This window comes from Coturnix japonica, chromosome 1, assembly GCF_054131305.1.
Source record: "Coturnix japonica strain WE chromosome 1, WE-NBRP24, whole genome shotgun sequence".
In the NCBI taxonomy this organism is placed as follows: Eukaryota; Metazoa; Chordata; class Aves; order Galliformes; family Phasianidae; genus Coturnix; species Coturnix japonica.
The window spans coordinates 58358077-58385071 of record NC_140663.1 but is presented as its reverse complement, the minus strand read 5'-3'; the positions used below and the strand labels follow the sequence as shown (position 1 = coordinate 58385071).

The 26995-nt window shown below is 43.7% G+C and overlaps 1 protein-coding gene across 4 annotated transcripts in view; it reads left to right on the top strand.

The window, feature by feature from the left end:
• Positions 1-2022: 2022 nt before the first annotated feature.
• The window catches only part of KIAA1549 (KIAA1549 ortholog), a 118603-nt gene continuing 93630 nt past the window's right edge, over positions 2023-26995 (top strand). For all 4 annotated transcript variants that reach the window (XM_015867229.3, XM_015867220.3, XM_015867211.3 and 1 more), the window contains exon 1: positions 2023-2353. In XM_015867229.3, coding sequence (XP_015722715.2) covers positions 2251-2353 — 103 coding nt within the window. In that variant the 5' untranslated portion in view covers positions 2023-2250. The remainder of the gene's footprint in view (positions 2354-26995) is intronic.

The window sequence follows — 26995 nt, the reverse complement described above, 5'->3', positions numbered from 1 at the left end:
CCCTGGTATTTTGCTGGTTAGTTAAGAGAGGTAGGGCAGGAGCAGCACACAGCACAGGTTTGGGTCAACCAAAGAACTGGAATTCAAAAATAGGAAGGCTGTGCACAATAAGACTGGACCTCATTGATCTGGAAGTTGTTCTGGTCTTTTTTTTTTTTACATCACTTACGGTGTCCCTTCCCATAGCACACAGCTTTGAAGAGAGTAAAAGAAAATCCACAACAAACAGAAGAAAAACCTGCTCCCTCAGACACAAGCGTCGATAAGAAAACCAGATGTCTGAGAGCATTGGGAACAACATAATGATCTGTCTGAAAGTCCTCACAAAGCCGAGCTAGAACACCTCCCTCCCAATGCTTTTTGATTGGGCTGTTCAGCAAACTGGGAACATTCACAGCACGGGTGTTCCCTTCCACTGCTGAGGGTCTGGCTTTCAGGTGTCCCACTCAGTGCGTGAAGTTCTGAGATTTCTATCCCAGCTGTGATTTTTCCTTTTTTTCCCCTTATGTCCTTGACAAAGTGAGCTCTCAGTCTCCAGGTGAAGCCGGCCATCGCTAATTTTACTGCACTTTTCACAGCCTTTTGGTTTTTTGCAACCTCAGCCTTGCCCCTGTGATCAATAAGAGCAGCCATCGCAGTGGTGGAAGGCTCAGCTATGCCAAAAGCTTCCTGGTGTACAAACAATGGGAAGTTGTTCAGCAGTACATAAATAATCCTTGCTAGCCACACTGCTACAGGAATCCACCTCTCCTCCCCCCCTAACCAGGGCTGCCAATATCTTGATGTGCACTCCCAAAGACCACGGCAAGGTGCCATAGGAAAGAAAGACCTTACTTTCCAATTCACTCCCTTCTTGTGATGACTGCATCTGCAAGACGCAGAGCTTAATTAAAACTGTGGCTGTGTTATGTACCAGTGACAGTGCAGGGAAGCCTGTGAGAGCAGCCAGGCTAACTCACAGAATCACAGAATGACCCGGGTTGGAAGGGACCTCAAGGATCATGTAGTTCCAACCCCCCTGCCTGGCAGGGCCACCAAACATACACCTTTACTAGATCAGGTTGCCCAGGGCCCCGTCCAACCTGGCCTTGAACACCTCCAAGGACGGGGCATCCACAACCTCCCTGGGCAGCCTGTTCCAGGGCCTAACCACTCTCCTAGTGAAGAACTTCCCCCTAACATCCAACCTAAATCTTCCCTCTTTTAACTTAAAACCATTTCCCCGTGTCCTGCTATTGTCAGCCCTTTCAAAGAGTTTACTCCCCTCCTGGGTGTAAGTTCCCTTCAGGTATTGAAAGGCTGCAATGAGGTCACCCCGCAACCTTCTCTTCTCTAGGCTGAACAAACCCAACTCCCTCAGCCTGTCCTCATAGGGGAGGTGCTCCAGCCCCCTGATCATCTTTGTGACCCTCCTCTGGACCCTTTCCAAAATCTCCATGTCTTTTTTGTACTGAGGGCTCCACACCTGGACACAGTACAACAGATGGGGCCTCACAAGAGCAGAGTAGAGAGGGACGATCACCTCCCTATCCCTGCTGACCACCCCTCTCCTGATGGAGCCCAGGATCCCATTTGCTTTCCGGGCTGCCAGAGAGCACTGCTGGCTCATGTTGAGTCTTTCGTCCATCAGGACCCCCAGGTCCTTCTCTGAGGAGGACTCCAGGACTCCAAGAGAACTCCAGGATCTCTGGCCTGTGCTTGAATAAGCTCCACATCCCTCCTGTACTGGGGCTCCAGGCTTGGACGCAGTACTCCAGATGGGGCCTCATGAGGGCAGAGAGGATTGGGACAACCCACCCACCCAGCTGCAGCCCCTCCACTGATGCAGTTGGGCCTCCCAAGCTGCAGGTGCACACCGCAGGAGCGAACATCCCCCTACCCCGCTCTCGTCAGCCCGTGCCCGCTCCCAGGAGCCCCCCATGGCGGTGCCTGTGTCCCTCCTCTCCCCTCCCCCTGCCCTCCGCTGGGCCGGCCCCGGCCCCACCCCGCCAGCGTGAGGAAGAGGGCGGGGCGAGCGCGCTCCCGGCCGGCCTCCGCCGGGGGAGCGAGCGCGAGGCGGGCAGGGCGGGGGGCCGCGGGTTCGGGGCCGGCCCCCGCCTGAAGGGCCGCAGCAGCTCCTCGTTCCGCCCGGCGGCGAGGAGGGAGGGTCAGCGGATGCGCCCCGGGAGGCGCCGCCGAGCCCGCCCAGCCCGCCCAGCCCTCTCTGCCCGCGGGGGAGCGCGGGGCGCCGCGATGCCTTGACGCCGTGCCATGGCGGGGATGACACGCTTCGCGGCGCGGTGGCGGCCGGCGCTGCCCGCCCTGCTGCCGCTGTTGCTCGCCGTGCCGGCGCTGCGGGGCTCGCCCGCCGCAGGTAAGGAACAAAGGCGGCCGGCAGGTGTGCGGGGCCCTATCGGCCTCCCCGCGCCGCACGGCCCCGCTAACAATGCCCGCTGCGTTACCGCCAACCGGCTACGGCCGCGGGTGCGGCGCCGCTCCGCCCCGGAGGAACGCGGGGCTGCCCGGGGCTGCACGGCTGAGCGGCAGCGCTCGGTCTCCTTTCTTTTATTCTTCCATCGTTTTCTCCGGTGACAGCGGAATGAGCTCGTAGTTAAGTAGGCGGCTTCATCGCGGAGGTGCCTCCTTTGGTCCCGCTCCCGCATCGTGGTGCTTCTTCGTTCTGAACGCCGGGTTTTGTGAAAGCAGCAGCCAACTCTTTGTGTGTAGAGGCGGTTTTGCCGCGATTGTTGGCTTTCTGGTGTATGCCGGGTAGAAAGTAATAGAATTCCGCCGACGTCAAAACAGCGTTAAGAACCCCGCACATTGCAGGGGGGTTGGAAGTGGATGATCACTGTGGTCCGTTTCAACTCAGGCCATTCTGTGGTTCTATGAACTATTTCAGGGCAGCGTTACCGAGTGTGCCCGGTGCTGCTGGATGCTCCGAGCAGGGGCAGCCCCAGGGGTGTCCCGGCCTGATCCATGCGGGGCTGCCTGGTGGCTCCTAGTGAGCTTCAGAGATTCCTTTCTCTCCGTGAAGATACCGTGCTTCAGAAAAGGAGGTGTCAAAGTCAGGGATCTACTTGGTTTGTTTCTGCCCCTTCGAGCTTAACAGAATGGCTGGCTTTCTATTTTTCCCTAGAGTTTCACAGTACATTGGCGAAGGCTTTCGTTGAGTAGTTTGCCTGCCACTTGATAGAGCTTAGACACAAGTTGAGGCTTTCTGTGAGCTTGCAGGAGGTGCTGCTTCCTTGTGTAACAGCAGCGATGTGATGTAACCCAACAGGGCTCTGGCAGGGCAGCACTGTCCCACCTGGCGCAGGGAACAGCCTCGCACCGCATCACTTTGGAGCCTGATCCTTTCCTGATCCTTTCCCTCTGGACGTGTGAGCCATGTGCTGTGAGTTGTAGCATGTTGGTGGGGCTGAGCAGACTTGCAGTTGTCTGAGATGTGTTAGGAATGGTCTTGTTGATTGCGGAGATGGGAAGAGCACAGGTAGAAGAGAACAAGCGTAGTTGTTTCTTGGTCACGGGTCCCTGAGTGCCAGGCACTGCTTGTCAGTGCCATTTGGACCCTGCTGGTCTGGTGGCAGCGGGAGCACTGCAGCCTGGGCTTGTGTAGGGGTGCAGAAGGGGCATTGGCTGTTGGAGAAACCTGCTTTGCAATAGCAAAGTGAACGTCAGTGCTTAAGAAAACGAAGTAATAAATTAAGTTGGGTTTAGGAGTGCTTGATCCAGCTCCCACTAAAGTCACATGTTGCTGAATCAGGGCTTTGGCTTGCACCACTCAGCAGATGCCAAGCTCCCAGTATGCAGATAGGTGCGTATTGAGCAGCTTGGTGTGTGAGGGCTGGGGCAGGCGCTGAGAGCGCTGTGTTGCTATGGCTGTGCTGTGCTGTTTCTTTCATTTCATTGCACAGTCTCTGACTCCAGGGATGGTTTGTCTTGTTTAGCTGCACTGTTCTCTGTAGGAGAGAGGGAGGTTCTGCATTGGACTTTGGGAAGCCTCCGTGAGTCTCCTCAGGGACCCAAAGACCAAATAGAATATCCTGAGTTGGAAGGGACCCGCAAAGACCACTGAGTCGCAACCCTGACTCCACAAACCATCTAAAAACCAAACCAAATCTGTCTATTGCTTGTTGGTTACTCCCAGTGCTGTGCTTGATGCTAGGCCAGGTGGGGAGCAGGGTGCAGTGCCGTGTGGGACAGTTTCAGGACGTTCTTTGTTCAGTGTGGTTGTACACAGATGTTACAGACACTTGGCTTGGCACCATGTCTCCAGTAGCCAGGTGAGCTTGTCCAGCTCTTCAGTTCCTCCTCGCACAGGGTTCCCTTTAAGCCAATGCTGTGCTTGCTTTATTTATGGCAGCTTTGCGCTTGCAAGCTCTGCTCATAGCTTTGCCAGAGGAAATGTGTTTTTTGTTTGCATGCCCTTCCAAGAAGTCAGAGTTCTAAACAGGCTGGTGCTGCTTTCTACTCAGTCATGTCTGCCTTGTGATTGCCACTTGTTTTGTGTCTCAGGTTCCTCAGGCAGGCCCAAGACTTGTGTGCTGGTAACAAGGTGGGCCTCCACAGTGCAGGCCTTCCTGCCATGAGAGAATTTAGGCACCAGAGCACTGCTCCTTGCTGCAGAGATTTTCCAAGAGGAAAGCTGAGAACAAATTCAACGGTTTCGATTGAAATCTTATGAATTATGCATTTTGCTATGGGCTGAAGGTTGGGTTTTTGTGTGTGTTTTTTGTTTTTTTGTTTGTTTTTTTTTTCCCCCAAAAATGTCAGTTGAAAGAGTTCGGCAACTTGTGATGCTGAGGCAAGAGGGAAACAATAGTTATTGCTTTGAGTTCTGCCAACTTCTTTTCTGAATGACTGTAATACCCTTATGCTTTAGAGCATGCAGTTAGGCTTTGGCATATTGTGACGGCTCTGAAGGGGATGTTTTCTCTGCTGCTGCTTTGAAAGTGACTTTTTTTCAATGGCTTGAAACAACCAAATTTAGGCACGCATGGCTGTGGCAGGGATGATGCATTTTCTTTGTCTGCTAAAACTGAAATGTATCCAGTTCTCATGGATCTCCTAACACTGACCCAGGGGTGTGTGTGTACCACCTAAGTGTGTTCATCCCAGCCCAAAGTGGTATGTGAGACCCAACCTCCCTGTGAAAGTGTTCTGAACTGCTCCAGTAGAGGTGCTGAGCCAAATTTCAGGGCTGAGAGCTGCACCTGCCTGCCTTGCGTTTGCAAACATGTCTGTGCTGTGTAATGAAGAGCTTTCTTTTCCTCGAGGCTCTTGGACATCTGCCTCCTGGTGCAGTGTTGTGTGGTGGTATTCACTGCTTCAGGCCCAAGGGGAGAAGGAGAGATGGCTGTTAAAAGAAGCTGACGTGGGATTTGTGTTAGTTAGTTAGTTAAACTGTGGTAGTAAGAGAGAGATCTGCAGGTCTTCTCTGGTCACTGTCCAGCTGGTTGTTAGGAACAATTTCTTCTCATCAAGAGCGGTGCTGCAGTGGCACAGGCTGCCCAGGGAGGTGGTGCAGTCACTGTCCCTGGAGGTGTTCAAGAACCGCGTGGATGTGGCACTGAATATACACACCTGCAAATATCTATATATGCACATACCCACGTGCCCAGAGGACCCTTACAATATCCAGTGTACAAAACCGATCCTGCTTTGGGAGAAAGAAGGTGGGAGGTGGGTAGCAAATGGAGAAGTTATCTATGGGACTCCTGCTGTTCTTGTAGCAGATGTTTGAAGGTGTGAAATGAGTGAGGTGAAGGCAACTGGGAAGTTGTTTGTGGTCTTTTATTAAAAAAAGAAAAAGAAAAACCAATATTTCGCTGTTAATGTAGTTAAATGCTGTCCTTGGTAACTGACCGGTGTTGCTGTTGCAGAGTTCCAGTGTGATGTGAGCGAATGGCTTAAAGCAAGCATCCCACAGGTGGTCGCTAGCTGTGTGTTCCTCATGTACTGGATACCTATGGGGTCTGTGTTGTAGAAATGCTGAGTGCCTGTAGCTGCAATAGGAGCCAAGAGGAGCTGTTCTTGAATAGATATCGAGCATGTGGTTTTAAATATTTATTAATCTTTCGAGTCAGGCAGTCAGAATTTGACCTCGCTTCATAGTTTCGCTGTTTGTAATGTGCAGTTTCTTAGGTGTATTTTGAAAATCAAACAAGAAGTGACTAAGAAATATTCACATGCAATAACAGCGAGCACAAAAGAAAAGCTCGTCGGGAAGCCAAAGACTTTTGTGTTTGAAACAATAAAGATCCAGTGGCCGATAAACCAGCCCACCCTCACTGCAGTTCTCGGAAAGGTATTTTAAGAAATGCTGTTTGTAAGCAAAACTGAAGTAACAGGTATTGGTGTTTATTGGCATTTAGTGTATTAAGCCTTTTTTTAGCGTAAGCTAACTGTTACAGATTGGAAGCAGCGTGCTGTTTCATCGTGTAGTGGAATTGTGTTTCATTCTAAATCAGATCTGCTCGAGAAGAACCAGTGGTTGCTCATTTTAGCAGTTCCAGCTTACATCCCCTGCCTGTGTTTGGTCCTGTTTTTTTTTTTTTCCCACCTGACTTCTGTGAATTCCCTATGTATGGTTTTGAATGGGTTTTAAGCCATCTGGTCAAGGCAGTGTAACTGGTCTTGTGGTTCGAAAAAGAAGCGAGAGGCCAAAATCGGTATTAATCATTACCAACAAGGAAGGAGCAGAGGGAATGCTGGCAACATAGTGAAAGAAGAGCCTGAAAATCCAGATGCTTTTCAGTAAGGAGAGTGCATAACAGTACCCCTCTGAAGGGCCTTCGGTCTTGCACAGCTGTAGGGTGACAAATAGGCTCTGCAGAGGGTCTTTGTGAGTTGATGTGGTGTTGGTAGTGGGGCAGAAAGTGATTCAGCAGCATGACTTGTGCTAGAGCCCATGAGCACATGGGCTGTGGGCTTCAGCATGCTCTCCTTGGTGTTAGAGGAACTCTTGGGCTCTCCCCAGAGGCAGGAGAACCCTGGCTGGAATGCTATGAGTGGAGTGCAGCGCTGGGCTGCCTGCTCTGGTTTGGGGCCGTAACATAATCCATCACTGGAATTACAGGAGCAGATGAAATAATGAGCTAACAGAAGGGCATTGCACCAGTGATTCCACGGTGGTGTAGTAGGATGGATTAAGTGACCTCCTGAAGAATTTAGCAGTCCTGTTTTGTGAGGCTCTGCAAATAATGTAATGTGCAGATGTGCAGCGTAGGGCCAATATCTGTGCATTACTGAAAACCATCTCGTGCGCTATTTGTGTGAGGAAACCATCTGTGATCATATGGTTAAGTACTACCTCATTAAGCTTCTGCAGAGACAAGCCAAACTCAGATTTGATGGGCAACCTTAGTAATGACACCTCCAAATTCTGGATGATTCATTTTAGGTTTAGAGTTCTCTAATATTAGTTTCATTTTGTACTACAAGTAAATAAAGCTTTGCAGCCTTTGCTACAGTGTCTGTCCCTTTCCTATTGAGCATTTTCATACCAATAAGAAAATCAAACTGATAGCACTTTGTATGTGAGAAAGATCTCCTTCTGTTTGTTCCCCTGCCAGAAGCATATGGAACTAAGTATACTCTCTAAGTTTTTGCCCTTTCAATATTGCAAGGGCCATTCATTATTCTTCTAGCTGGGTATGAGCTGTGTTTGTCTCACCTTTTTCTGTGGTTCATAACGCTGTTATTAAAAACTCGGCTTTGTGTGCAGAGTTTGGGGAGCGCTGCTCTCAGCTGTGCAGCCATGAGGTGCTATTTAGCTCAGAGATGGCTGGACCAAAGCTCTGCGTGTTTACATAGCTGATCCTATAGGCTACAGTTGAGTTGCTTTTCGAATAGAAGGGAGGTGGTTGTGTCAGCTATACAGGTTCCAACTAGGCAACTTTTCTAGTGGATGTCTGTATTGAAAACTGCAGCTAGAGCTAGTGCTGTATTTGGAATAACTTGTGTGATATACTGGAATAGACGCCGCATGTCACAGAACCAGATCCTGATCTAGATCAGGGGTCTTGTTTGAAAATGTTTCCAATTAAAAGCTGACGATGACCTTACTTCCTGTCCTTATACTGAAAGATGAAACAGATTTGGGCTTCCAGCCATTGACGTTTGGTTTTTTTTAAGGACGTAATTTATTCCATGCACTCTTTCCTGAGTGCGTGTGCTTTTTATAGTCACTTGGTGGGGAAAGAAATGCATTCGAATCAATACAATAGTCAAGTTTTTGCCATGAAATGTACTAGCCCTGGATAAAACAAGCAGGGAAGTTTAAGGAAAATAAATATCAATTGTCTGTTTACTGCATTTGCTTCTGTGAGTGGATACCTTGCTGCTTCTACTACAGCCTGGTTCTGAGAGCTATAAAAATTGTCGGAAGGATTATGGTAGCCGAGGAATGCGAGGTGAATGTAAATCCATTTTGCTTCTTTCTCAATTGACTGGATTCCCAGTAGACAGTGTCGCTTGAAAGTATAATCTTCTTAAAATCCTGGGGGCATTAGAAACTAACTTAGAAACAAAGCTGAACACAGTTTCTGTGCTGGAGTATTAATTCTTTTGATTCTTTGATATTTACTGCTCCAGCTTACTGTAGGCAAAGTTTAATTATTGAGGTCAGGAGAAGACAGTTCTTGAAATCATATTGCTAACCAGATTGTTTCATATTTATGAAAGCAGCGTGGTTGTTTTTATGTTTATGAATGAGGCAGAAACATCCAGACTTGCTTCTCATGTTTGGGACTGTGCTGACAGTTCAGAGTTGGCTGCATTATTTTACATTTGGAAATAAAATGCAGCCCTGAAGAAGTGAATGCAGCCTTAAGTTGTGTCGTGTGCTTGTTGCGAACATCGATGTCATTTAGGTAAGATGCTTAAGAAACGTTCTGCGTGACTTTTCCTTGTTCCTAAGTAGTGTGAAACTCAGAGCTAATGTCTAAATCTTGCGCTCTTGGCATTAAGTAATTAAATTACATAAGGTGTAACTTGACAGTAAGTAACTTTTAAGATTATTATGTTTTAAACTAGGAAAAATGTATTTCGTACAAATGGGGGCACGCGAGTGGATCTGCTTTATGAAGACAAACACTTGGATTTGAGTGATCAGCTCCTGCTCCTACTTGAGTTTCTCACAGACCAGAAGTTATGTTTCCAATGAATGAGTGGACTTGGTTTCACAGAGTCTTATTTTGAGATTCTCTATTTTTAGCTTTATGAGAGTGAGAACAAATGGGAATTTTGCCTGTAGATGAAAGAAATGAATTAATTAAATGGGCAGCTCTTGGAATTCTTCAGTGTGTTTAAGATCAGTCCTTGTGGATTGAATTATTTGGAGGGGGATAAGTGAAAAGCACAAGTGCACGTTAAATATAGTTGGTCTGAAGTAGTTAAAGCAACGACCCAGAGCAGCAGGTGTTTATGTGGCATGCACAAGTAAGCTCAGGAATGCGGGACTGATTTGTGCTTATACCTATGGTAAAGCGCTAGCACATGGGTGGGTTTTATTCTTTGTTTGGTAGTATTGGTGTTTTGTTTGTTTAATTGTTTTTCTTGGGAGATACATCATGGAGTGATCTGATACTAGTGTAATTCTACAGCATCTACATTGTGTTTCTGATGTAGACAGGTGTGATCTTAGTCACCACCCTGTGCAGCCCGTTTCATGCCCACCACCCTGTGGTGCAGCCCCTGTCCCTGACCCCCACCTGCCCCTCCTCTGGCACAGCTCCATGCCGTTCCCTCGGGCCCTGTCGCTGTCACACAGAGCAGAGCTCAGCGCTGCCCTTCTGCTCCCTGGACTTATGGAGTCCAAACAGTGGCTGTGAGCACAGTGCAATGGTGGAGGTGCATTTCAGTCCTGGCAACAGAAAGAGTGAGTCACCTCCACTGGTGCTGACATGGGTGTGATGTGCTGGCTCTTGTTCATTGCTGGCGTTACTGAAGGTGACTCTGTCAAAAATAAAAAGAAATAGTGTTTTGTAGCTGAGAGTTTGCTCTGAGTGTTATTGGACTCTTTGTGTCTGTTGTAGTTTCCACGGAAACCAACAGGATGTCCAATACAATAAACTTGAAATCCTTTTCATCCCTTGCTTTCCTACCTTGGAACAAAATCCTTTTATGTTATGTTATGTTATTTTTCCATATATTCTATACTTACTGTTATCTCTCAGTCAGTCTCTAGGAGGGAATCTCACAGGGAGGGGAGAGAGTGTTTGGGGAGGGGAACCACCCTGATTCCAGATTTTGTTGGTTTGTGCTATGTTCTCTTTGAAGCTCTTCACGAGGAGAGCAGAGCTCATTAGGAATGGGTGGTTTTTTTTCTGGTTGGGGAAGACATAGGAAAAGAGAAAGGAGGAAGAAAGCAGTGCTGCCTCTTGCCACACGTGACTGATTTTCCCTCTCTCAAAGCTGTGGTTCTGTTATTACACCGTGCAGAGGAAAATCCAATTTAAGATGCTGCTGTTAATTCTCTCTTAGCTTGTTATTGCAGCTTTTTGGGTGCCTGTAACGTACCCCGTGATTTTAAACAGTGTTTCACTGGAATATTTTTACTACGTTTTGCCTTGTGTTCTGCCCTGTAAGCAGGATATTTCTTGAAGCTCAATCATGCAGACAATTGCATTGGCACCTCTGGAAGCAGAAACAAGCATGTGGGGATGTGAGGGAGGGGCAGGAAACTTTCAAAACCCAGCTGCCACTGGCAGAATAGCACCACAGCCCTGTTTTACTCTGAAATTAATTTGTTAAGGAGCAACTGCATTACAGCTTGTTTGCTCTTACGTAGCTGCTATTGGGAAACCTTCATTTTAACAGCATCTCCTTCTGTATTTAAATGTGATCCCTTACTGGTAGGCTTTTTTAATACTGTATTGCACTTTGTGATTGCTTTATTTTCTGGAAGGCAAGTGGCTCTCTGTATTCTCAAGCAAGAAACATTCATGTGATTGACTCCAGCATCCAGGAGGTGTTGGGATTGCAGGCTGTGACTTTCAGCACTAACTAGGTAGTGAAAATGTTTGTTTTCTTGCCTGGTTGTACAGTACCATGTGTGAGACGGGGTTTGGAAGTGCTGTTTGTCAGCACCGAAGACAAAATATTTTGTAGTGTGCACGTTCATCAATTCAAGCAGAGTTTTGCAAAGTTTTCTTAGTGCAAACTTGCTGGCTCCTGGTGTAGCTGGCAGCTTTTCTGTTAGCAGAAGAGTTAAAGGAGCAATGTGGGGCCTGTTTTATTGCCTGCCAGAGCACATGAGCCAGCAGTGAAACCGACAGGCAGCGTGGTAGCCTGTCACCATCACCATCTTGTTTGAGTTATACTGGGCTGAGGCAAACGTTCATTCTGCAAAAGAAGATCACAGAATTGCAGGGGTTGGAAGGGACCTCAAGAGATCATTGAGTCTAACCCCCTGCCAAAGCAAGTACCCTACAATAGGTCACACAGGTAGGTGTCCAGACAGGTCTTGAATATCTCCATAGAAGGAGACTCCACAACCTTTCTGGGCAACTTGTTGTTCAGTATTCTGTCATGTGGTTCTTTCACATGTTAGTTTGGAGCTTCCCGTATTGAAGTTTTAGGCCATTACTCCATGTCCTGTTGCTGGGCACTACTTAGCAGAGCTTGGCCTCATCCATTTGCCTCCGACCTCCCTTTAGATGTTTACAAACATTAACCAGATACGATACAGGAGTTTTCCTGAACGTTGCGATGTTGTGAAGGGTTGGGTGCAGAAAAGAACACTGAAATATTTTGGAGAAAAACACAACCCAACACGTTTTTTACTAGGGAGCATTTTTGCTTTTATCTTGGTGGGCTTTCAGAGCCAAATGATACCAAATCTGGTGTTTTTCCTCCATGTGTTGTCTTGGATGGAATAGTATGTTGGGGAAAGGAAACCTCATCGGAGAGAACCTAATAAAAGTGAGTCATTTGGGGCTGTGCGTGTAATAGGTCACTTTTGAGAGGCTGTTTTCCAGTCTCATGCGAAGCTAGAAGTGTCACCCTTGTGGTTTCTTTAAGGATGATTTAAGTATCACATAGATATGAAACATTACAAATTCTAAAGCACGGGATGGAATATTAGAAAAAATAAGAACATAACTAATCAGTGTACTCAGTCATGCTCAAGACCTTTAAATGGAGTGCCATGCAGATTTGAACTTGCTGACTTTTTAATGAAAACTATGGTTTTGGACATGCCAGGCTCCATTAGTTTTTCTTGTTAGAAAGATATGTACTTCAGATTTTAGGTGTTTTAGATGGACTTTATTGGTGCCTTTCCTACAGAGAACATTAACGTGGGTTTCTGCTGTGATGCTATGCAATATTCAGAGTAATTATGTTTTCTTCCTCCTCAGCCAAACTTGAGTCATGCGTACAGTTACTGATCTTTCAGGCAGAGAAACCTTATTTTTAATGTCGTGTGTTCACTTACTGCGGTAAGACCGTCTCTAACAACTTTGGGAGCAAGTTTAGAACCAAAAAAAATGGTAATTTGGGATAATGAAGCCAAACACTGCTGGTTAAAGGGATGTTACGGTGACATTTGGGACAGTTTCAGCTGAATACTCAGTATTGTCTTTCTTAGTTTAAATAAAGAGCCTACTTCTCTATGTGAAGGATGACCTGACAGCTTATGAATGATGGTTTATCCTCAGTATAAGGGACAAACTCAACTCTTCATGAAGGTCTGGGAAAAGGTACTGATTATCCACAATTGGTGTTTTTCCCTGTGATGGGATTTGGAACTACATGATCGTTAAGATGCCTTCCATCCCAAACAACTGTATGGTCATTAATTTATGGCATCCATGGTGGCATTTGATAACCAGTGTCTACTTTTTAGAGGCTTAGCATTTTAGGGATGTACCTTTTGCTCAGTTAAATGGGAAAGTTTGATTATTTCATGGTATGTACACTTGAGTTGGTTATGAGATTAACATTCCAGGCAATTTAACTTACATCTGAAACCCTTAAAACAACCTAATCTTCATTATTATTTTTTTAGGCAGTTTAAAGTTTTTGGAAAATGTTTTGTGTTCAGAGCTCTGTAGTGAACTTGATTTCTCAATGATTACATCTGTTTCTTGTATGTTGCTTCCTAGAAATGAAATCAGAGTTTGCTACTCGAAGAAGTGAGGAGGGATGGTAGGAGGGAGGTGTTGTTAAAATGCCCTGCTTTTGTAAGCCTGGAACAGAACTGGGCAAGAGGGGAAGGAAAACAGAGGTAATGACTGTTGCTTGATTGACTTAACATACTAAAGGGGAAGCAGACCATGCCTGAATCTTGGCGTTTCTGTGGGGTTAAGAATGGTGAACATATTTAGTGGTAGTTTAGGGGATTTTAGGTCTCTAATAAAGGACGGAGGACTTGTTGTTGTTTTGTTTTAAATCCCCATTTAATTGATTTCATTCCTCAGTAAAAGAAACTGTTGAAACAAAATGGTGGGGGAGAGACAGAGGAAATTCTGTGCAGGTGTGTGTTGGTACGATCAGATTTCTTATTTACCATGAGAAACAAGTGTTTGTACAGTTTGTGGAAGCGAGCACAGACACTTCTCACCTAAACTGCACTTTTGATAGAGTGAAAAGCATTGTTAATTCTTTCCCTTCTCTTTCAGGGGAAGGATTTTCCAGTTTTTAGATCATAACAACTTCTACATTTCTATTATTTATTTTTTTTTAGACCAGCTTTGTGAATGATTTATTTAATATTCAGGCTGTAGCCTCCTGTTTTATAGCTACAGAAAGACCTACTATTGCAACTGCACAGGTATTGCATATATATTTTGTAGATTAATCCTTGGGTAGCCCTAATGTTCTTACGGGTAGTATACTGTCATTTTAATGGTGCTATAATTCTGTTACAAACTATGACAGATTATTGCAAAAAATACCAGACCGGTGCATAATAAATATCAGATACTTTTTGGTGAACTGCTGTTGCTTGATTAGGGTATATTAGATGTGTCAGAGATGTTGCTGTGTTTGACAGCGTGGAAGACTTGAAGTGACTTCCTGAATTGCAGGGATGTTGTTGGGAATTGGGACCGATGGGCATGTGGGAGCTGAGTTATTAAAAGTGTACACCACAAAGGTGTCTGTTGTGATTAGGTATCTGCTTTAGATTAAAAAGCTAATTAAACTCATTTGTTTAAAGATGCCCTAGAACAGATGCTAATGCAGTCTACTGGATTTTGAAGCTTCCTACCAAAATTCTTTTAAAGAGTTTATTTATTTATTTTACAGATTTTGCATGGAGGCTGAGTTGGTTCATTAAGACTTAACGACTGAAGGCTGTATTGATAACATGGCAACCACTCTTGTTTTCTGAACTGAATTAGGCCAGAGTTGGGACTGAAAGATTAGGAGGAACAGTTACGACTGGAAGATCATGCTGTTGCTCTCTGATGTGATAAAGTTGTGGCTGTTGTTGTCAAAGAACAGCTGAAGAAGATGGAAGAAACAGTTCTATGGCTTTTCTAACTTACAGAGGTTTTTTAATGATGATTCTCTTAATTGCACTCACAGTTGGCAGAAAATTTATATATGTATCACAGCTAGTTTTTATCTCCTCATGTCTCTCCCACTCCTGACTTTAGAAACCTTAGCTATAGTCTCACTTGTTGTCTTTCTTCCTGTCCAAAAAATTTTATGAAGGAGCCAGTCTGCATCTATATTTCATTCTTAATCTTCTCTGTGACAAAGTTCTTTTTGGGGAGTAGTAGTTATAATTGCATGCAGTATTTAAGTTGAGGTCACAGGGTATGTAGTGTAGCTAACAATGTATTTCTGCATTGGCCCCTATTTCTTTCTCAGGGGCCTTTAGTATTTTGTTTTGTGCTTTTGATTTTTATTGAGCACTGAGCTGATACTTAGAAAGCTTAGTTAAGGCACTAGAAGCTTTGTTAGGGGAATACGAGACAAAGAGGTGATCCGAGACAGCCAGCATGGCTTCACCAAAGGCAGATCATGCCTAACCAATCCGGTGGCTTTCTATGGTGCAGTGACAGCATCAGTGAATGGGGAAGGGTGATGGATGTCATCTGTCTGGACTTCTGAAAAGCTTTTGACATGGTCCTTCACCACATCCTTTTCTCTAAATTGGAGAGGTATGGATTTGAAGGGTGGACTGTTCATTGCATTAGGAATTGGCTGGCTGGATGCAGTCAAAGGGTGATTAATGGTTCTTTGTCAGGGTGGAGGCCAGTCACAACTGGTGTTCCTCAGGGGTTGGTCCTGGAACTGATGTTCTTCAGCATCTTCATCAGTGACACAGACGATGGCATTGAGTGCACCCTCACCAAGTTTGCAGATGACACCAAGCTGAGCAGTGCAGTTGATACACTGGAGGGATGGGAAGCCATCCAGAGGAACCTGGACAGGCTGGAGAAGTGGGCCTACATGAACCTAATAAGGTTCAATAAGGCTGAGTGCAAGGTGCAGAGAGCAGCTCTGCAGAGAAGGACTTGGGGGTCCTGGTGGATGAGAAGCTGGGTATGAGCCAGCAGTGCGTGCTGATTTATTTGCTTCTCTCTTGCTGGTCACTTCTAGAGGATGCTAAATAATATATCTGTACCCACCAGTTGTGTAAATCCTTTTTCATTCTAAAGCTCAAGGACATTGGAGCTTATTCCTGAATTCAAGAGTTCTGTCAAAGAGCCTAGTTGAAGGCTTTGAAAATCCACAGGTTTGGGTAGGTAATCACTGTGTACGCGTTGCTCTCCCCAGAGCTGTCACTGACATGCAAGCTATGGTTTACTTCTGAGGAATTTATCTGGACACCTCTGAGATTAGAACTCCATTAATTTTTTTTATAGATCATTGTGCTTAGCCCATTCGTAGAAGAGGATTAGGTAGAAATGCTGATTGATTTCAGGGAACTCCCTGTTGTGGGATGATAATCTTATCCTATTGAAACTAGAAGCAACATGAACGAGTGTTCTTACAGATGTTCCACCATTTCTGCTTTGTCCAGGAAGCAGGTCTCTTTTTTAGAAGTACTTCTTCAGGGTAGGCTTGGGAAGGAGGCTTACGCTTGTGTCAACTCTCATCAATGCAGAACTCCAGGAAAAGGTTGTGTGTCAGTGCTGTTGTATGCCTCGTGTTTAGGGAAGAGGAAGAGCATTTGTAGTGATGTGTCTCATGAAATCTATCTTTAAAATGTCTGGCTACATTCAGTGAGCAGGTAAGTACGGCCTTACTGGCCCTTTTAGCTTTCTTAGGGATTAGCCCCTATTTGCAAATATTGTATTTCTTGGCTTGTTTATTCACAGTTTGTGAGCAGTCTGGAATTACCTGAAGACCTGTATCATAAGATCTGATATTGTTTTAGTTTCACTGTGTGTCTAAATCTGAGGGGGAATGAAGAAGCATTATGTTTTAATATACCAGGAGGCTGAGTGGAATCTAGCTGAAATCACCTTGCATCTGGTACCATGTATTTGTGAGCTCAGTGTGTTCTCTGCTATGGCTGTTCTCCTCATGTTTCTCTCGTATAAATATTTATCATTTAATAATTGCATGAGAGTATGCTGAAGCATGCCACGCTTCTTATACTGAACTTAAGCCAAACATTTCCATATATGTACATTTATATATGTATACAGTACATATATACATTTATATGTATGTATACAATGTTTATACATATGCTGTTCACAACATAGTCATGCATTTATTTTGATTGTATTTTGGGATTTGCAGCAGTGAAAACCTGGAAAGTAAAAACTTTTGCCAGTTAGAAATCTGTTTTGGGACCTGTGAAATTAAGATCCCACAAAATAACAAGCTGTGTCTAGTGAAAACTGCTGTCTTGGCCTTGCCTATTCATATTCAGTTTATTTCAGGCCTAAAATCAACCAGTGCAATATTCTTTTAACAGTTCTCCAGTCTGTTTTTAAGCTATTTATCTGACATGGCTCCTCTAATTGCACTAAATGGTGGATATTTGCTTGAGATTGTTCTCTTAAGACATTTTTAAATAATGTTCTGCAGCTTTTGCACGGGTAGTTAATCTAAAAATCCCATTTTTCATAGGTATGCATGCTTAACATCCAAATCTTGCTGAGTGATGCTGTATAGGAATTTCTAGGTGGAGATATCTGGAAGGAATGAAAACACGTATTCCAGAGTAACATTCCTAACAGTATTCTATGCATTATTTTTGGCTATACATGGCTTTCCCATACTGTTATGGGACTACCTGCTGTAACATGGCTGAAGTTTGAAAACAAGAGCTGTGGTATCTGAGAAGGTGGGGTGCAGGAGGGAATGCAAGTGGATTTGAGAGGCCGTGCCCAAGCAAACTGAGATATGCCAAGGATAAAGACAGTATACTAAGGATAAAGACAGTATACTAAGTATTTATAATCATCTTAATCCTAAAGAAATTGAGGCCAAAAATAAATTTACTGTCATTAGAAAGATGACATATAGTAAACTTAGGAGCCACTTACATCTATTTGCTTGCTTATTAATGGGAATAGTGGGAAAGCAATCTCAGCTATCTAATGTATTATATTTGTAGACAATTAATAAATACAAATGTATAGATATAAATGTATAGTGAGCTAAAATTGAGTGTTTGCTATTTTCTTTGGAAGCACTGGGAGAAATACAAAACTCCCTTGAGGTTTTTGTTCTTCTTTCCATGTTTGCTAATTGGGAAGACCTTTTTGGGGATGCCAGACAGTGGCTTTTCCCATAAGGTCTACTCACTTCCCGCTGACTTGTTGGTGTTGCTAACAAGTGTTTGTGTAAGGAACTTATGCTTCAGGTTCATGCTTCAGGATTTAGGTCTATAAGTATCTGAGCTGAAGAAAAATCATCATGGAAAGGCTTCTTTGTATCTGAGTAATAAAAAGAACAAAGTGATGATTTGGCTTTGTCTCTTAGTGTTGTGCCTCTGGTGCATCTCTTAAATTACCTTTTAATTTGTGAAGCTTATAGGTTACTAGCGTTAAGAGTACTACAGAAGAGGTACTCGGCCTTTTTGAAAGATGAGTGGATTTCAAACCCTTCAGTTCTTCAACAGTGAGGAGATGATCTTTTCAACAGTTCATTTAAAGCTCTGTACGTAGTGTTAAGTTCTAGCTGGGGTTACTACATACTTTAAAATGTACGCATCTTCCATAAGCTTGTGCTATTTCATCTGATACCTGGCTAATGGAGAAGGTGATCTGGTGTGGAAGACGCTTGACACATTGAGTTCATTGCGAAAGTTGACTTGCAGTACACTGGCGATTTTTTGGAAGTCATTTGCTTATTAAACACAACTTAAGTTGCAAGTTTGGATATCTTTTTTTCAATATCTCTGCTTTCATGTACAGTGTTCCATGAGAACTGTCTGTATAAAACTCAGATTGTAGTTTCTGGCAACTTATGTAATGCAGAGAGAAAGCACAACGATCCAGATGAAATGTCCTCAAACTTTCAGAGGTATTCTGTTGTTCTGTCTTCAAGATATTGCTCATACAGAGTTGTGAACTGTGTCAAAAAATATCATCCATATACTAGAAGAAAGATTAATTGAGTAGTACAGGTTGTCATTATTTTTCCAGCTTCCACATAGCAGCCAAATGGAGCTTTCAAACTCTGGTGTGTGAAGACAGTGCCTGAAGATATTTTTCACATGTGTTCTGGCTGCAAGAAGTAAGAGGAATGTTATAGCACAGCACCTATTTACACCACACATCTGCAGTTTTTAATTGTACTGAAGTATCTGTAATGCAGTAAAAGATTCCATAGGCTGTTTGTGGAAGCAGTAGATACAGGAAAAATGGCAGTCTGTCACTTTGAAAGTAAAGAGAATGGTGTTAGTGCAGTGCTGATCAACAGTCTAGTGTTAGCTGTATGTAGAATCACAGAGTGGTATGGTAGGAAGGGATCTCAAAGCTCATCCAGTCCCACACCCTGCTGTGGGCAGAGCTGCCACCCAGCAGCTCAGGCTGCCCAGGGCTCCATCCAGCCTGGCCTTGCACAAGCGTTTAAGTAGCACAATTTTTGCTTCACTCTCATCACAAATAATTTCTGTTTGAGCTGACAGGATTAGATGCATAAATAAAAAGTGTACAGATGGAAATCTGTTTCACTATATTGTCCATCTGAAGAACAGATGGATTTGTTTTCTAAGGGAGCTCAAGGGCAGCAGGTTGATTGCATGTCTTGTACTGAACGTTGCAAAGGCTTGTGGCTTTCTGAGTTGCCTTTTGGCACTACACCTAAAGCAGTGGTGTGTGTCTGTTGGCAAGCACGGGCTACTGTGACTTGACTTAATTTAGCCTTCTTAATGTGCAGACTAAATTACAGCCATATCACTAGTGTGAGCTGTCAGCACACACAGTTGCACAAAGCAGTGGGTACTGGAGAACTTGGTGAGAGCTTGTGACTGAGCCTGGAGTCAAAGCCCTTAGTGCTTCAATGGAAATATTTTGATACAGGTGTATTTGAAAGAACAGAAAGTGCAGGCTCTGATTTCTTGTACAGATTGGTGCTCTGTTAACTGAATAATGGGTTAGTGTAAGCAAATGGAAAGGTACTTTCCAGCTCTCTGAGTGGAGGGGAAAGTGGACTGTTTGGCTGAAGGTAACACAAACCAAGTGACAACTGTTGTATGGACAGGGAGTGAAAGGAAGTTATGTTTTTGGGTCTGTCCTAAAGCTTTTGAGAACAGGAAGCATATATAAATGCATGTGAAGTATGTAACTTTCTTATTGATATTTATGTGCAAATTACTTAATGAGACATACAGTTGAAGTCCAGTTTTGAGAACTTGCTTCACACTTAAGTGAGAACCTTAGAGCACCTGTTGGCCTCCTCATCGTATGTGGTCCCTTGTGATCTGACGTAAGTTCCTAAATTAGTCATGTTTAATGTCAGATTTCCTGATACTTAACAGACTTTGTAAGGAAATATTCTGACTTTCAGAGAGAGGTCAGGAAAACCCTGAGAATGGTAGTTCACGTTACTTTGTCCAATACATTATACTACTACTAGGGGAGCATCGAAAGGGACATGTGTGCTCCATGCAGAGCGGGAAGGTTGTGTTGAAGTACTCAGTAGTGCCTGCTCACTGATGTGTGCAGATCCTCTTCTTGTCCCTTCTTGTTGTCCAGTCTTGGAAGTTTGGGATGCAGGGGGCAGCTGGGCATGGTGGATAAAACCACCGAAGCATCCTGCTCTAGGAAACTAATAGGTTTTTATACAATAATATGTTGCGCTTAAACATTTGTATGGGTTGCAGAGGAAGCATTTTTGAACCTTTGTTTGCATCTGCTGTTTGGAAGCGGTTTCCTTGGGGTCCTCAAGGTTTCTGAGCAGTAAAAGTAAGCAGAAATGGATGTGGGCATAATAAGACTGTTGTGAGACCCTGAAGACGTCAACACCTGCCCTCTCACATATCTATCTTTAAACTGCATTTTTCTTTACAACGCAGGTTTGATTTTAAGTCATTTTAACATGAATCATCTGCCTAAATTGGACTTATTTTTCCCTGTGGAGTGCATGTTGATACAGTGGAGTTTTTATTTTCGTGTTTAATAGACTTTTGACAAAGGAGCGATTCAAAGCCGAGCACTGCCTGTCTGCTCTCATGGAATGCGTCACTTAAGGCAATTTCCTGTTGCATGGAGAGAAACCTTAAGTAGCTTAGCTGGATATGACAGGAGACGTACGCAAGAAGCAAATTATTTGGTATTTTGGAACGAGGCATGATGTTGCATTGGAAGATTTGGCTGAGCGGGATGTTACATAACTGGTAATTCTGTAAGGTATTCAGTGTCATTTCTGGGCAATTACAAACACACAGCGGTTTTCTCGTGCCCGTTAACACAGCTGAGTATTAGGCAGATCAGACAAGGCTCTTGGCACTGCATTGTCCTGTTCTTGCAGAGTTTTGGCTCTGATGGGAATGGAGAAGCAAGGTACTGCAGTGCAGTAGTATACTCTGATAGGTAGCACTGTAATACCACTATCTCATAGAATCACAAGGTTGGAAAGTTCTCAGTTCTTAACGACTTGGCTATAGAAGCAGTGCCTTTTAATGGCAGGCTTGTCTGTTTAAATAGAGGGATAGGGTGCAGGGAAATGCCCTGAGCCTGTGGCTGGCCTGGAGGGAACTGGTGCAGCACAGCAGTCCATTTACAAAATGAAAACGAACAAGCAGGCAGTAAAAGATGGCACAGGGATGAAAGCGTCACAGTAACCTACAGTGAAACACTGTGCGTGCTGGTGGAGCACTCAGGATGTGACACATCTTCTGCTGTCTCTGTTTGCTTAAATTGTAGCTAGAGAGTTAAAGGTCTCGCTTGTTCTTGTGTGTCCGAAGACGTGCCAAAAGTGAACGTTTTGAGATTAATGGAAATATTGAGTTTGTGAGAGGATTTGTCAGAAGGTGTTTTCTGTTTTCTATTTTTTCTAATAGGAAAAGCTTACTTCAGGGGTAAACAGTGTGCTATTTATTCAGAATGGGTTTTTATTTCATGGAGATCTGCTGCAGTGTGACTGCTCAGAGGTAACTTTGAGGTCATCTGTTATGGATCATGTTATCTGAGAATTACTTCAGTGTGTATGGTGTGAATTTCTTTAGTTAAAAGAGGGGGTAGCTTCATTCCTTGTGTAACGAAACACTTGCGCAGTAATTTGCACAGGTGTGTGAAAGGTGCATCCTGTAGAAAGGAGAACTGATGTTCAAAGAAAATAGGAGCATGGATGTTTGCTCACATTGAACTATTTTGTTTTTTAATACAACAATGCAAACACCAAGTGGGGATGGTGCCAGCTGTGTAAGATCAAAGGCAAAGAAGGCCAACAGTGTCCTGAGCTGCATCACACAAAGTATCACCAGCAGAAAGTGGAAGGAGGTGGTTCCTTCCCCTCTGCTCAGCACTGGTGAGGCCAAGCTGCACTAGGTCCTGCATTGGACTTTCAGTGCAGGAGAGATGGGCATACTTGGGAAGAGGCCAGTGAAGGGGAAAAAAAAGGGGTTTCAAGGCAGGGGAGCACCTCTCCTCTGAGGAGAAGCTGAGTGATCTGGGACTGCTCAGTCTGGATAAGAGGAAGCTCAGAGGGACCTCATCAACATTTATAAGTAACAGGGAAGGCTGTGAGGGGGGCAGAGCCAGGCTTTTAACAGTGCCCAGTGCCACTACAGGAGGCCATTGGCACAAACTGGCTCATGGGAGGTTCTGTCAGAACCACTGGTGGCAGAACATTGGCACGGATTGCCCAGAGCCTGTGGGGTTTCCTCCTTGGTGATCATCAGAAGCCACTGGGACTTGGCCCTGAGCAATCTGCTGTGCGTGTCCCTGTGCCAGTCAGATTGGGCCTGGTGGTCCCAGAGGTACAGAAGCCTGTTTTGTTGTCAGTTACATTGAATCATTAGGAGAGATCTGGCATTCTGTTTGCTGCCATTTAATATGGGTTTGTGTAGCAATAGGGGTCAGTGTGTTAGTGTAAGAACCAATGTGTTAGTTTAGCAAAACAAATCGATGCATGCTAATTCTAAAACTTTCCACGTCAACTTTGCTTGGTGTGTGAACAGCCATGTTTTCTCTTAATTCTGCTTCACAAGAAGCACTGGAGTCATAACAGACTACTACTACCTTTTGTAAAACAAAACCAGGAGTGGGAGTACTGAGCACAGAGTGTGCAGTGTGTGTCCCGCTGTTCCTTTAGAGCCCCGGGGTGTGGTTGTACGGACAGTCACACAGGAAGCTATTTAACAAGGCAAAGTTAAGAACTTGGATTTTAGGATGTATGGCACTCCTTGTTTTTCATTGTTGTTTTTTGTCATTTTTTCCTGTGAGGTGTGCGTTGTAACGTCAAAGCCACTGCTTCAGTTAGGGAAGGGAGCATATTAGTTTCTGTTTTTGAATAAGTTTAAGCTATATTAATAGAGCTGCATGAACAGCATGCTGTAGTGAGGATGTTAGATCTTAACTAGTAGGTTGTGTCTCTGTGCCTGAGGCAACATATCTCACCATTTGTGTTCAGAGTCTTAAGCAATTTTTGTCTCTGTGGATATACCTGTTGAGTATCTGTTCTGCATCAATGTGTCATCTGCCTCTAAGAAGTAATTTCTAGATCTCTTCTTGTGAGCAAGAAGAGGAAAAAACCTTCTGTAGAAGACAACTTCTGAGGCTGAGGATCCATTCTGTAGACTAAGGCAATTGTAAAAATGGCCCATTATATGTATGAAGCCTAAGGGAAGCTTACTACCAGATACCATGATTCACCTGCATTGTGGTTGCAGGCAAGATTATTTAGTTAACATTAACATGTAGGGAAAGATGAGGCAAATTGTCCTTTGTTTTCTTATGTAGCAGCCGTATCTTGCTACTGCTCTGCTTAATGCTTGAGTGGTTAAATGAGATATCGTTTGATATAAATATTTCAGAGGTAAGCAGGGCATTCTTACTACTTCCACTTGAGCTACAGTTCCCAGTAGTGCCTTTTATGTTCTTGTGGCTATCTAAGTTTGTCAGCTCAAACTCTGCCAGAAACTTCATCTAACCAGAAATCACAGTTGTGTTTCTTTTGACGTGTATGCTTATTGTAATGACACCAATGCCTCTGTAAATGAATTCAAGTTGTTTTTATACACTGGAACCTCTCAAAAAATAAAAATGAGTGATGCATATTTTTTTTTTCCCCTCTTAATTGTATCACATGTTTGTGATTTATGGTACCATGAAGAGCGAGGAAGAAAAATGCCGCTGTTGCGTGACTAAGGCTTGAGTGATGCATATGGCATAGCAGTTAATTTTGTAAACACTTCAAGAGTGTTTTAAAGATGTTCATAAATTTGGTCTTTTTCAGCCAGCTTACTCCTTGTTAAAAATAAAAATCCTATCTTCCCCAAGAAGAATCTGCAATAATGAATTTATTGAAGTAAGTTTCTAGCATCTGTCTTAGCTTTTGTAGTTAGAGGCATTATCGCTGTTTGGATTTCTGTGCGTACTTCGCTGTATAATTTGGATAACTTCTGATTTCTTCTCCAGAGGTCTCCTTCGGATGTTGCTATCCTGAATGCCTTTATAGTGTTCTTATGTCTTTCTGTCATTTTTCTCCCTTCTCTTACCTTGTTGCTCACTGTGAGCTACAACCTGGAGGTCTGGGCCTCCAAGGTCCGTGCAGTAGGAAGCCTCTGAGTTGGGAAGTGTAGGTGTCACAGGAGGGTGACATGAAGTAAAAATGTTGCAGCACAGCCACAAATGTGGACTGAATTGGTCCTTAATTACAGCAGGCTCTTCACTGTGGCAGTACTCGCAAGAGCTTTTGAATAGAATCATAGAATCACTCAGGTTGGAAAAGACCTTAAAGATCATTGAGTCCAACCATGGCCTAACCATACTACCCCAACTAACTGTTCGCTGCTAAATCATGTCCCTGAGCACCACATCCAAACAGTTTTTAAACACATCCAGGGATGGTGACTCAACCATTTCCCTGGGGAGCCTATTCCAGTGCTTGCATTGAATGCATGCTTTACTGTATCTGCCAAGGATGGTGACAGCTTGGCACCATCTCTGTCCCCTACAGAGAGAGCTCAGCAGCAGCTCTTTGGAGACCTTGGATTGCTCTGGATGATCAATGAGCAGCCTGATGTCTTTAGAATCAAACTAAAGTTGTATTCGTAGTTAAGCACTACCTTTTAGCAGCAAATCAAGTACCAGTTATTAAAGCTCACTTAAGGGAGTCTAATGCCTGCACTGCTAGCTGTTCTGCATGTAAGCCATTTGTTACTGAGGTAAAGAGCAGGCCTGAGGAAAGGCTTTATCCACTCTTGAAGGAAGATTTTTGTTTCTCTGAGGTATGACCACAGTGCTTCCAGACTATGAACAGACTAATGGACTGAAGCCTGTTCAGTGGTGTCAGTACTTCTTAAGCAGGGCTCAAAAGGTAACATACCTGAGCTTCCAGGCTAGTTTTTCTTATTGATTGTTTTTTCCTTCTTGAATACTTTTCTATTCCAACCTCTTCTTACACCTGCAGTTCCCAGCATGTTGTCCAAGGAGAGTTCCTGAAAGATTTTTTTACATCTAAGTGAATCTATTTACTTCATAATGTCTTTAGTCTTCTTCATTTCAAGAGCCTGGGAGAGCTCTCGTGACTTTTGAAACTGCTCCAGCTGGAGTACAGCGCAATAAACATAGGTAGCTTTGGTACGACTGAAGGTAAATATGAGTCGGGTAAATACCTTTTCTTTAATTGCACTCTATTAGATCAAATGTCTTAACCAACTTCCTATCTTAAACACAATAATATTTCCTACCCTATATACTGGGTACTCAGCTTTTATATTTTCACTGAACAGTAGTTGGGAAAAGTTGCACATTATCCATAATAATCTTATTTAAGCAGAAGATATTCAATGTAGCAGAATGCTGTTACAGATATGAGCACCCAGAGGTGGATCTCCCAGAAGCTCATTTAGGTTATGTGTCTCTATAGCTTGCTAAAAGCTGTAATGTGAATATTTCTGTATGCGCTGAGTGTAAGGCAGCCTGGTGCTAAAATCATCAGCTTTGACTGGCAGTCACTTAGCTAATTTTGTGTATAGCCTTGGCACCACTGCTTTTCATTTGTTAGAGTTCTTTGGTCTTCTAATTAAGTATTTCACCTCTGCCATCTTCCTGCTGCTACACATTTATTTTGGGGGTTGCTTACTGTTCTTTCAAAGCGCACAAGCTCTTCCTTTAAATGGTGAGGGAGGACAGAGGATAACTTTACGTAATAGTTTAATGCGTTTAAGGCCTGTTAGTGCATCACAAGGACATGTTTTATATGTGATTTAATTCCTTTCATCTCTTTGGTCCCTCAATACAAAATGCAGTATTTAGCCAATTGGTAAGTGCTTAGGGAGTTCATTCAAGTGTTCCTGCAAGTATTGCAGTGCTTACGGAGGTGTGTGAAGTTGGCTTCAGTTCTCTTTTATTCAGAACTCTTCTTACTCTTGATGAAGGAAGAATCAATTCCTTTAAAGAGAAGTTACAAAGCAGTTACGTGAGCCACCTAATAGCAAAGGTTTTAACTAATAAGGAGTCAATTATAAATGTAGGGAACATAAGGATAACTTCCTTGTTCTGTATTTCCTTGACTGTTTCGTAACCTTCAGGAAAGACCATTTACTTAGAGCACTGCAAGTATGGTCTGTGCCAGCAGTATTTTGAGAAATGGCTGGCCTCATGTCAACACCATTATCCTGTCATTATTCCAACAATAAAGAAATGCAGATGTGCCCCAGCTAATACTCTCTGAAACACTGAGGAATTAAGAATGATCAAAGTACGTCTGATAGGATTTTGGCGCAGTGTTATCTCAGGGGAATCTGGAGAGAGTGTGTGATTGGTTCAGCTCCCTTTTACATCAGCCCATTGTATTCTCAACAATGCTGGCACATCCACTTTGATAGTGGAGTTGGAGCTAGTGGCAAAAATGGATGTTTTCAGGTACAAAATCTCATCCGTTTTCAGTCTCTAAGAGTTTTAAGATCAGACTACCTCATATTTCTGCAATTGTTTTCTCTCCAATCTGTATAATGGTTTATTCTACTTCCAATTTGTTACACAGATGATGTAGACCAGGTGTAGACCTCAGCCGCACTGGCTGCTGATTCCGAAATCTTTGGGCTTTCATTGCCGGTAGATTTGTGGATGGCATAATAGAGTCACAGAATGACCTGAGTCAACAGTGGACAGCTTGTTTGGGCAGATTTATTTTAAGTAATTAGTTAACATGCTGTGAATAGGTTTTGTCCTGTCTTGCAGGTAGAATTCTAACAGACAGTGTGGTGTTCAAGACATCCAGGAAATAATTTTGAGCTTTGGCTGGCTGTGAAACTCTGGAAGAACTAGGAGGAAATAAGAATAGATGCAGACCACTAGCATTTTCCTTTAGCAAAAGTAAGTTAGGTAAAGTAGATCTGATGCTGCAGACTAAATACAGGCAAAAATGGTATGTTCTCTGAAAGGATGTAATACTCAATACTGGCAAGCTTCTTGACTTA